Source organism: Magallana gigas, chromosome 9, assembly GCF_963853765.1.
Source record: "Magallana gigas chromosome 9, xbMagGiga1.1, whole genome shotgun sequence".
NCBI lineage: Eukaryota > Metazoa > Mollusca > Bivalvia > Ostreida > Ostreidae > Magallana > Magallana gigas.
The window spans coordinates 30,619,641-30,631,641 of record NC_088861.1 but is presented as its reverse complement, the minus strand read 5'-3'; the positions used below and the strand labels follow the sequence as shown (position 1 = coordinate 30,631,641).

General features: G+C 34.2%; 1 protein-coding gene and 1 pseudogene across 1 annotated transcript; both read right to left on the bottom strand.

Annotated features, from left to right (window-relative positions):
* The window catches only part of LOC105319331 (acetyl-CoA carboxylase-like), a 101,862-nt pseudogene that overhangs the window by 44,227 nt on the left and 45,634 nt on the right, over nucleotides 1–12,001 (bottom strand).
* Nucleotides 1,833–6,649, bottom strand: LOC117692010 (piggyBac transposable element-derived protein 4-like). Its single transcript, XM_066072295.1, has 6 exons — nucleotides 5,935–6,649; nucleotides 4,376–4,490; nucleotides 3,998–4,160; nucleotides 3,361–3,515; nucleotides 3,046–3,229; nucleotides 1,833–2,796 (listed from the first exon to the last, which is right to left on the bottom strand). Exons 1-4 carry the CDS (start codon nucleotides 6,422–6,424, stop codon nucleotides 3,510–3,512), a joined length of 774 nt encoding a protein of 257 aa, XP_065928367.1. The 5' UTR covers nucleotides 6,425–6,649; the 3' UTR covers nucleotides 1,833–2,796; nucleotides 3,046–3,229; nucleotides 3,361–3,509.

The window sequence follows — 12,001 nt, the reverse complement described above, 5'->3', positions numbered from 1 at the left end:
CAATCTGGTACATATGTAATACTTTAATTCGAACACCTCCCCCTCCCCCCCCCAAAAAAAAAAGATTAGGGAGTTACTTGTAAATCAACTGGTCCGCCTGTTTGTCTGTGCAATCGTGTCTGGCCAATATCTTTCTTATCAAGAATCACTGGAAGTTTATACATCACACAAATATTGTTATGACAAAAATATTTGACATGACCTTTGACTCAAGGTTATTTGGTCATGTTCAAGGTCACTGACAATATAAGTTCGTAATTTGTGTCAGGTACATATCTTTACTATGGAAAATCACTGGAAGTTCATACTTCACATAGAGATTGTTATTACCAAAATAAGTGACATGACCCTTGACTCAAGGTCATTGTGTACAGTTCAAGGTCACTGACAAAATAAGTTCAAAATTTGAGTCAGGGGCATATCTTTGCTATTGAGAATCACTAGTAGATTATACTTCACACAAATATTGTTATGACTCAAATAAGTGACATTACCCTTGACTCAAGGTCATTTTGTACAGTTCAGGGTCATTAACAAAATAAAACAAATTCATAATTTGAGTCAGGGGCATATCTTTGCTAAGGAGAATCACTAGTAGATTATACTTCACACAAATATTGTTATGACTCAAATAAGTGACATTACCCTTGACTCAAGGTCATTTTGTACAGTTCAGGGTCATTAACAAAATAAAACAAATTCATAATTTGAGTCAGGGGCATATCTTTGCTAGGGAGAATCATTGGTAGTTCATACTTCACACAAAGATTGCTTATGATCACAAAAAGTGGCATGACCTTTGACTCAAGGCCATTTCATAGAGTTCAAGGTCACTGACAGAAAAAGTTGTTTGTGTTGCCTTTATCCTTCTTAGGAGAAACTGTAACAGTTTTATTTTACAAGACGACTTTTAGATTGTGTTGTTGCAGGGGTGGGGTGTTGTTTGTGAGCTTGCTTATGGTGCATCTAGTTTCAGTTTAATTTTAAATGAAAAAAACAACAATCTGTTTGAAATTTAAGAATTTTGTAATCAGTAATCATGGTTAATGAATAATTGATAGAGTACAAATTTCAATGTTTAATTCTTAGAAAAATGAATATAACACAATGACAGTCATAAAGACATCATCATTGACAAACATGTAAATTGCATATGTACTTGCGTCAACAAATTTACATAATTTTTATTTGCATTCTAATTTAGTACACTGATACACAAAGGGTTTCTGTCTAAAGATTTTACTTTCATTTCTAAAACCAAGTACTACTGTATACAGGGAAATATTTCCTATTCAATTTTCTACCCTTTCGCCCTTGGTGTCAGCAGTCAAATTTAAAACTGGGGGAATTCCAATATTTGAAATATCTCTCTTTGAACACAATTATGTCTGGGCGAATTTAAGATGGAGCGAAACTGTTTGCAAGTGAATAATTGTAAAAATAACATGGGACAACAATTACCCTGTATACAATAAATAAAACCAAAAAATGGTCATTACACACACATGCATATCAGATTGTGAAAAGTAAAGCAATAACTTACAATGTTAGTGTAAAATTAGCCAAGAAAAATTATCCAAAAAGGATCTTCAAAACATAAATTTTATTTGTTATGGTTACTGAATAAATTACTAAAAACATGATGTAAAGAAACACATTGAAAGGTTTGGTACAAATAAATCAGTGGCTTCCGAAGCAAATTGAAAGTGGGGGGGGGGGGGGGCGGGGGGGGGGGGGCTAGAGTAATCCTCAGAAATCTTGACAAGCAAAAAAAAACAAAACTTTATTCCCAAAATCATGAAAATCCTAATCTGGGGGGGGGGGGGGGGGTTTACATGTATTTACTTCCAAAAAAAAAATTCTCACCTACCAAAAATTTTTCTCCACATAACTTGAAATTCCTAAATAAACCGTTTGGGGGGGGGGGAGCTAGTGCTAGTATACCTGTGACTCCAATTTGGCAATATCTCATCTTTTCAAGGTAAATTTCGAAACAATTATCTTTCCTCCAAGAAAAAGTTGGGGGGGGGGGGGGGCACGGGCTGAATCCTCTATGATGCTATGTGCCCAATGGTTACGTCTAACTTTGCAAAAAAGTGGGGGGGGGGGCGCATTCAAGTTTCTGTTAGTTACAATTACATACAGTGTATACACAGAAGTATAGCTGAATACACATACAAAACTGTGATTATACAAAATCATGTAAACCTAAGGCATGTACAACTAATCATGAGGTAATTGATTGTGAATGTGGTACATTTGAAAACAGGCACCTCTACACAAGTAGATGTTGCAAATATTACAACCAAATATAGTTTCATGTCTTTGACCTTGAGAACTGCACCATCTGCATCGCCTCTTTTTTTCACCAAGTTTAACATTCGCGTGTCTTGAAATACCTGCCCTGGAAACCGAAGGACCATGTGGCTGGACTTTTCGTAATCTTTTACGACTTGAGAAGTCCCCAATCAAGCATTGTGCAATATCCAGGGAGAAGTCATTCAAGGAATAGTGCATAGTAGGCTTTGCTGTACCCGGAGTGTTCAACCACAGAAGGAAGCTGTTGATAATAGAGATTTCAAATATGAAATTCATAAAGTACTTCCAGAATTTCTTTGAGGGTCTTCCGACAGGATTCTTTGATCTGTACTGTTGGGAGCGGTCCACTCCGGAGTAGTTCTGCTGGAAATGTTGTATTGGAGGAGGACGCTGAAGAACTAAAAGATCACCACCCCTCCTGTGTCGAATGGCGGGTTCATCCCCAAATGGGTTTGATGTAGTGGACAAGACATGTACCTGAAAAAGCATGCATTTATGTCATATAATTTTATTCCAGTTTTCCTATAAAGTACAAGAAACCTGTGTCAGAGTTAATGCTCATTGTTACCAAGTTGAACACACAGAGAGATGTATCAAGTTCATGCCTATACATATAACGAAGGTGTTAAAACCCTCTGCATTATAAGCAGTTGCATAACCTATTGTGATAAAAAATTGATCAAAAATATACTGGTACAGTATATACAAGGATAAACAAAATCTTACTGGTTTATTATCATTCCACACAGTAATCACCATGTTTTCATGCTGCACTTGCTTGGCATCCCAACGTTAAAAATTAGGGTTTTTCAGTTCAGTGGGAAATCCCCTCCTGTTTGCCTTGATGGTCCCACATGCATATATTCCATAATTTTCCAGGCACTGGACCAAAGGAATTGAAGTGAAAAATCTGCAATTTGTAATATAGTACGTTGTAAAATAGTTCAAAAACAAAATTATTTTTTTGCAAGAAAGCTAGATATCAATCCTGGTAAGCAAACAAAGAAAGGATACGTGTATTGTAATACAATTTATACAAACCTGTCAAAAAACACATGATGACCTTTCCATTTAATGTCCTTGCACAAATGTTTCACAACTCTCTCTCCCAAGCTTTGTCCTCGCATCTCATCAAATTTTCCAAGGTAGAGCCGATAATCATGGGTGTAGCCATTTGGCTCACAGCGCATCTATATCTAATGAAATTCAACATTATATTAAATTACAGAAAAAAGTTTTTAAAAATTATATATTTAATATGAAAACTGTCTTCCATGTATGTATCTGGATGGAGTATGAAATCAGGTTTATTTATTTATTTATTGAGAGAGAGAGAGAGACAGAGAGAGAGAGAGAGAGACTTATAATAGAGAGAGAGAGAAAGAGAGAGAGTACATAATCATCAGATATATTTCAAACTCTTAATCAGAGTATTTAATACTATTGTTGCAAATTAGTAATTTCAATAATTTTTGATCATATATTCTAATTGTTTGACTTATTATGCATGGTTTATGAACAGGCACACACTAATAAAGAGCTACACTGATTTTAAAATTTCAAATTCATGTTTGATTTGACAATCAAAATAAGCCTTACATATAATATAAAAAACTGAAGAATTGTAAATAAATTATATATAAACATTTCTTTGGGTGTAAATTCAAATTATCAATACCTTTAGACCCCTTTTTATTGGCTTGCATGGAGTATATTGTCGAGCAAAATGGTGACCCTTGTATCTCACCATTCCCTCATCAATACTTTGGCATTTTCCTGGTTTATAATATTTTTTGAATGCTTCCCTTGTTGACATTATGAGGGGTCGAATCTTATGCAGTCTAGAAAAACAAACCAAATAATATTATGATATTGCAATACTGTTATTATGAGAGTGTAAAAAATATAGTATGTGTAGTACACCTGTCCAGTCAATCTTTCACTGTTATCTGGTCAAGGTTCTCAAACGAATGCTTGACATACTAAAATGAATGATTTCAAACAAGCCAAGTTCACTCGCTCAACAGAATCACATAAACTGAAAGAAAGTATGTACCTGTCATACTGTGGAGACCCAGGAGCTCCCTGTGTACTGTTGTCATTTACATGTAAATAACGAGACAGCATGGTAAATCTATTTCTTGTCATGCAGTCTTTAAAACCTTGGTTTCCTATACAAATTAGAAAAATCACAGTAATTCAGATAAATTTGTTTACTAGGTAACTCTATTAGAACATAATGAATACAATCTTCATAATAATATGTTTTACGGTGCTACCATTCTGGCGAGCGCAGCAAGAATTATACACATACCTTGCATCATTGTCAACTTATAGTTTTATTTAGGTATCAACGAACGTCAAAGAATTTTTGAGAGAGTATATTGCTCTACAATAAGTATGCCAAAGTTACTAATTTTAATGGTTATGATACATACAGCGCAACCCACTTCCCAGAGAGAGAGAGAGAGAGAGAGAGAGAGAGAGAGAGAGAGAGAGAGAGAGCGCGAGCCCGGTACCTGTTTGTAGATGTGTAATTTCCCACTTTTAGATTTAATGGTCTGACTATATCCCTTATCTACATAATTTTTTTAACTTTTTATTTTTTTATTTTATTCCTTTTTGATTTATTTCAAAATGTCCTATTGTTTATTTCCTCCCTACTCATTCATGCACAATTAGCTTAAAAATGGATCGATATGACAGTAAAGTATGGCTCTTGCTAATATATATACATAAAATCTCTATATTAAAAAGAATTAAAAACAAATCATACGTCAATGAGGCAGGTATCGCAGTCTGTACTGAAATAGCTAGTACACGCATTACAGATGTTTGATCCACCTCTAAATTTATCGCGGGAAATATAGCGCGAGTGCACTGTGACGTCATCCATAACTTTGTTCGTCTTTGTTTACGTTTCTCGACTCATTACGGAGGTATGGAAGCATGTGAGTCTCGCCAAAGCATATGCGGTACTCAAAACGTGTCTTCAAACTTTAAGTCACTGTAAATTACGAGTTAAAAGTCGGCCATTTTTGGCATAGCACCACGGGTGAAAACATTAGAGAGCATTATGGGACGTAGACAAAAAATTTTGTTTGATGAACTGTAGGTTTAGCTCGTTCTTTTTCCCGCGCACACTGGTTCTTAGAGCTCGCTTTGCTCGCCGGCGCTGTGCGCCGGCGAGCTGCGCTCGCTATAATATCAGTGTGTTGATATATATAAAATATGATTGTTTGTGCATATACATAAACTGATTTGCTTTTGTTCTTTATATTATCTGAATTGAGAGGTGGACAGAGAATGTAGACTGACCTCTTTCTCTCTCTCTTGCTCTCTCTTTCTCTCTCTCCATGCAGGGGCGGGGGGACTAGACTTATAATAGAAATTTTGAGAAAAAAAAATTATGAAATTATGGTTATGTTATGTCTATATCATGCTATGTCTAACTTTGAAAAAAGTGAGGGGGCTATGCCAACCCCCCCCCCCCCCCCCCCCCCCCCGGTTCCTATGACATGAGAGCTAAATCACAAACATGTCAATTTCATTCTTATAATATCTACTTATGAATACATATTATACAATTCAGTAAATAATTTTTAAAATACTTACCAATGTATTTGTTATCAGACCAGTACATATGGATATCTGGTAATTGGTTTATACCCATAAGTATCCATAGACCAAAGTATGCCCTGACTTCAGTTTCATCTGTTGGAACCCAGTCAGGGTCGGGCTGCCCTGTACTTTCCGCCGTCTGTGCTGCATATTTGTTGGTTTCCTCGGCTATCTTCCCGAATATGGCTGATGGCAGCATTAGCTGGAAATACCGGTACACGTGATCTTTGGGATCAAGAGTATGACATGGGTCATGATCTTCTCCAAACTCCGCTATTTCCACATCATGAAGGTCACTAGACCAAAAATCGTCACCAATATCGCTCAACTGACTGTCCAATGTGCACAGCGATGATTGTGTTTCCTGTGAATCGGATTCACTGTCGGTGTCAGATGAGAATCCCTCGTTATCTGAAACGTTTACATTGCTGTCTGATCCATCAGAGAGGGAACCGTCCGAGTCACTGTCCGCGCTTTCGTCCATTATGTCGATAAATTTTCGCGCTGTTTACATGAAAGTCATAGCAACCAGGCCAAGGGAGCTAAGTCATTCGGACAACTCGGCAGGTGTAAAATGATGTGGTCATTGTGCAGTTGATAAACAAAAATGATATTCCTTTTATAAACATTGGAATTAATAAAAACAATTTTGAAATAAACATTTTTGCAGAACCATTTGTTTCATTGCAAATCCCCAAAATCAAAAATAAAAATGTACATATATAACTATATACTGCAATATATTGATTTACCCTGCAATTCCTATACTTTCATGAATTGTCATACAAAGTCATATACTGAATATCTTCTATATTCTTTTTGTAGAAAAAACCCCAAGATCGTTTTTTTATCTCTTGCTTTTATTTAGGAAAAACAAAAACTTGACTTGATTCAGGTGGAATAATGTCGCGCTTTGTACTCGCAGGCACGGTCTGACTCAAAGCAAATTTTAATGAATTTTAGTACAGAATTTTAAATTAAATATTTTATTTTTATATCAAATATTCTAAATTTAAAAAGTAGTATCACATTTACTGGATTAATCTGCGTTATTGTCAATTTAATATAAAATGCGTAGATTGTTTATACAGCGTGTATATGTCAACCGGAAAATGGCGTCATTTTTGTTCGACTTCTAAAACACCGAAATTCCCATAAACAAATAACACATTAACACTTATTTTTATGTCGAAATGCTTGTAGAGACAAATGTAGCAAAAATTTCAAGCTTTCAAATTTTGATAAACAGTTTTAAAACAAAAGAACGACCGACGGAACTTAGCACAGAATCAGTCGACCCAGAGCGAGTTTTTGAGATTTCTGTTCGAAAATACGATATGCAATCCAAGTTTTCGGTAATTTCTAGACGTCGTACAAAAAAATGATAAGAGTAAAAAATGTTTATTTTCTATTTTACTTTCAAAAAATACAAACCGTTTTGCTACAGATCAGTTATTAACAAAACGCCAGCATTTTATTATCAATAACTACCAAAAGGCGTCAAAAGGCGTCTATGGGCGTTAAAGGGTTAATGATAATCTGTACTGCAACTATACATAATATACCGAGAAATAGCACTCTATGCAAAATAACCGTTACACATCAAAACGATACTGAAGACGGCATGTGCCGGGGAAATACACATTAGTACATACCGTCATACACATATTATAGCTTAAAAACCATTATAATCATGACATCGTTAAGTATAGCGATTTCATTCAAATGATTTCCCATGCGACGATTCTAGGTCTACTTTCAACTTCAACTTAACGAGGCCGAGTACAGAACGAGTAAGCACGCTATCACACAGCGTTTCATTTGTATTGTGACGTCATCTTTTTGTTTGTTGACGCCATGGCGTGATAGTTTCAACTGCAGATATTCAGCGAAATTTGTTGAAAATAGCTCGTTCGATGCGTAAAATTTTTATTATATTGTGGAATAAACATAAATGTCTCGAAGTATAAGCTATATTTGGGCTCGAGTTGAAAACGTGAAGAGGGTTCAGCAAGCTCTGTCACGTTTTCTTAACCCGCCTAAACATTTTAGTAAATATTTTCAGCGTTTTAGTAAACTCATTCCTCAGTTTGGTGAAGGAAGGAATGAATGGGTTTTTTTAACCATGAAGAAAAATCCAATGAAGTGTTAAAGCAAGGGTTTAGACAACTTTCATTTTAAATAATTAATTAGAATTATATGATTTTATTGTTGTAGAGTTTAAATAATGTACCGATGAGTCTGTGTGTGTTTTTTGGGGTGGTTTTTTTTTTTTGGGGGGGGGGGGTGTCTGAGGTTTAATCGTTTGATCAAAGCCAATAGAACTGTCTATTCCATTCAATGGCATAAACAATCTTGTTAATTTTGCTGATATCACACAACTCACAATGACTGTGCTAGATGTTTTATGAAATTTCACTGCAAAAGTTCCGCTCGAAGCCATTGAAGGCTTTTTTTTTTTATTATTGTTCAGAATTAAACGTGGGGGCGGTTTTTTAATTAATTAAATAACACACAGACGAACAGACAACGGACAGACAGACATACAGATGGAAAAACCGAGATTAATTACCCTCACCTCTCTGAAAGCGGGGCAAATACAAAAAAATGATGAAAAGATTTGAAAGACTTGTCTGTAGGTACCATCTGCTTTGTTGAAATCAGAAAAATATCTACAAGGTTTTGTAATAGAAGAGGAGAGATGACAGAAACTAGGCCCGGACTCGTGACCCTTCATTTTAAAAACCAACGCTCTGTCGACGTAGCTAAAGGGTTAACCCACAAGCTAATGCCAGTTGGAGCGTGGCAGTACTGAGCCTTTATATACGGACAACCTTAACATACACACTATGGTGTACGAGGGCCAATCAAAAATACGAAGACAATGTGGCTGTCTATCGGCATATATTTTTCATGAAAGTCATAATTAACAGATTAATCTGTGCACCAACACTTATGTTATTGATATGCGAAGTTTTAGTCCATTTGATGAAACGGTATTTTTGTTACCCCTTTTTGAAAACAACAGGTTTTGTCACAACGGCGCACGGTAACGTTCAAAACATAACGTCAAGATTAAACACGCACAGTTTATACATATACGCCATCTTTATATCATGCTTAATCTCTTGTGCCTTTCTCCTTACAATTTAAAATGGCACTGAACCACTTGACATCTTATTTGCACACATTTGTTCGACAATCATAAGTTAGTTCTTCGGAGTTTTCATTTTCTAACCGTGTATCTCTCAGTATACAGTAAGGATAAACCTGATAAAACACAATTTTTATATTTCATAGTAATTCCTCGCATTTTAAGAAACGATATAAATGTATGGCAATTTTTTACTCCTGAAATTGGACTCAAATTCATTAAATTGAATGATATGCCCTAAAATACGTTGTACGAAATATATTCTAATTTGTCGAGATAATTTTTTTTAAAGGAATAAAAACACTCGTCTTTTCCATCATTTATTTACCTATTGATGCATATATATTTGAGATTTTCCCTAGATTTGTTAAACAAGACCAAGAAGCTGTTAATATAGAAACAGCTTTCTGTATTTTTATTGAAACAAAACAATGGTGTTTAAATTTAGATTGAGCTTAGGAATCAGAAGATAATCATTTGATAAGCATTAAAAATTGAAATAAAAACTTGACAAATTTAACTCAAATCGTGACCATTCTTTCTATAGATATATACATAAATACTTAACAGGTCTGTGAGGGAAATAAACTTCGGATTTCAAACAAATCCGTATCTCTGCACCAGTATCACAGTCAGTCTAAGTATAGCGATCTCGGAAATAACGCGGTCATATTTCAAATCCGTCTTACACCAAACCGGAAACAGTGTTGATTTCCTTTTCCGTTCTCCGAATAGTCGAATTTAATACAATTAATTTAGCAAGTAAAATTGCCACTTTTTTGTTCTAAATTATTCATAAGGACGGAATAAGATAAAAAATACCAGTATCTAAAGTTTTTTTTATGTACATGTTTTCTAATTTTAAATAGTATAGTCGTAGGTAAAGCTAAGTAAATAAAGAAGATATATTTTGACTTTGATCTCTAGTCAGGAATTTGAACTAGGTCTCAAACACCCCAGTTAGCCTAACAATACTCTAAAAACATTAATATTACTCAGATTAAATGAAAGGTATCTTATATTGCAATATCAATCAGTAATTTTAAAATAACCCACAAATTTCCTTTTTATTAATATAAAACTAACATTGATAATTCTTGATAAATATTTTAATGATAAACTATTACATTTATATTAGTTAAATACGATTCATCTCTCAATTTACAGTATACAATAGTTAAATAAAAAACGACTTTGTATTAAGATAACTATTGACGTATACTATAGAGAAAAATTAAAATTCATGGTGGTAATTCATAGAACACAGTAATTGATAGTGTTGATTCGAAAATATTCTGTAAACAGAAATATTTTGCTCTTGATTGCTCCCCAGTTTATGACGAGGGTTTTAGTGACATATATACGTTTTATCTTCTAGCATGAAGCAGCGGGGACAAATGAGCTGTTACCTTTAAGCAAAGACCCTTTCTTATTATTACATGTATATTTAGAAATCTATATTTTAAAGCCGGTGTAACAATTTACCACCTTGACTTCCTATCTTGTCAACTGTATATTAAATGATTTAGAAAACAAATCTACATAAATGTAACAGAGTGAAAAGATGTATCCCTACCCGAAATCAAATATATACATGCGCGATTCGCGTCTTATAAAATGTTTTTATTTTAGTCGCAAATACAAGAACTGTTTTAATTCTATGCCATTAAAGTTTCTTCATTTTCAACTGATTTAATTAAACGATAGAGTGTAAATAAAACAAGAGGCCCATGGGGCCACATCGCTCACCTGAGCAACAATGGGCGTTTAAAAGATATTGTGCCATATGGCCCTCGGTAGAATAACAAAAAAAAATATAGTAAAGTATTCGAATTTTATACTTATTTTTGCATACACGTAATCTTTGACATTGTACCTTCATGAAATACTGTTTTTACACAGAATAAGAAAATCCTACGCAAGATATAGAACTAAATATTTGGTAGGGGTACAGTGTTATATAACTTCTAACCTATGTTTTTTCGTTCTGCCCCCCTCCCCAACTTAATAAATCGATCAAAATATATGAGAACATATAGGTACATTTTCTTCCTCAACTACTTACTAGTTATTGTATTTTTGTTTAAATATAATAGTTATTGTATTTTATCAAAAAAATCCTACATGTATATATGTGAAGAAGAAAATTGCACCTCAATGCGCTCAATTTCTCAAATTAAACATATTCAACAATTTAGTTTGTCTTCTCCATTATAATTATATGAATGTTGTTTACCTGCGTAAACTCGTGACTTTTATAACTTTACTCACACTTGATTGATGAATACACTGGAATGAAAAATGTTGTCACGTGACATGTTAAAGAGCTATCAAAATCAATGTTACCGTATCGACAGGCACATCACTCTAATTTACTATGGCCCACCCATCATTTTCATTTTTATTCAAAAATAACAAATGGATACAAACCAGGATAATTTTCCGCTGTAATATTTTCTTAGGAATAGCGATAATTCTTTTCATCCACGCAACAGAAATGTGCCAGAAATATGGAAACTGTTTTAACGATGTCGTTTTTATTAACTCACATTTCACATTATTCATTGTATAAAGAGGGGGCCCCAAAAGTAGTTATATACAGCATATCATTATTTAATTTTTTTGTGTACAAATATTTAACATACTCTAATTCATATAGAATTTCTAATGATCAACCAAATTTTCAGCGTCAATCGTAGAATTATAAGCAAGATGAGCTCCAAATTTGCTAGGTTTGAGTCATATTTTGTTCACATGAGTTTATTACATTCAGCTTAATATTTTTAACTTGGTATTTCGTATTCGGCATTTAAAATGAAAAAAAATGAAAGGCCTCAGCTCTGTGTACAAACATAAAATTGTGAGCAAATCTCTGTATCTTGCTTATAATACGAAGCTTAACACTCA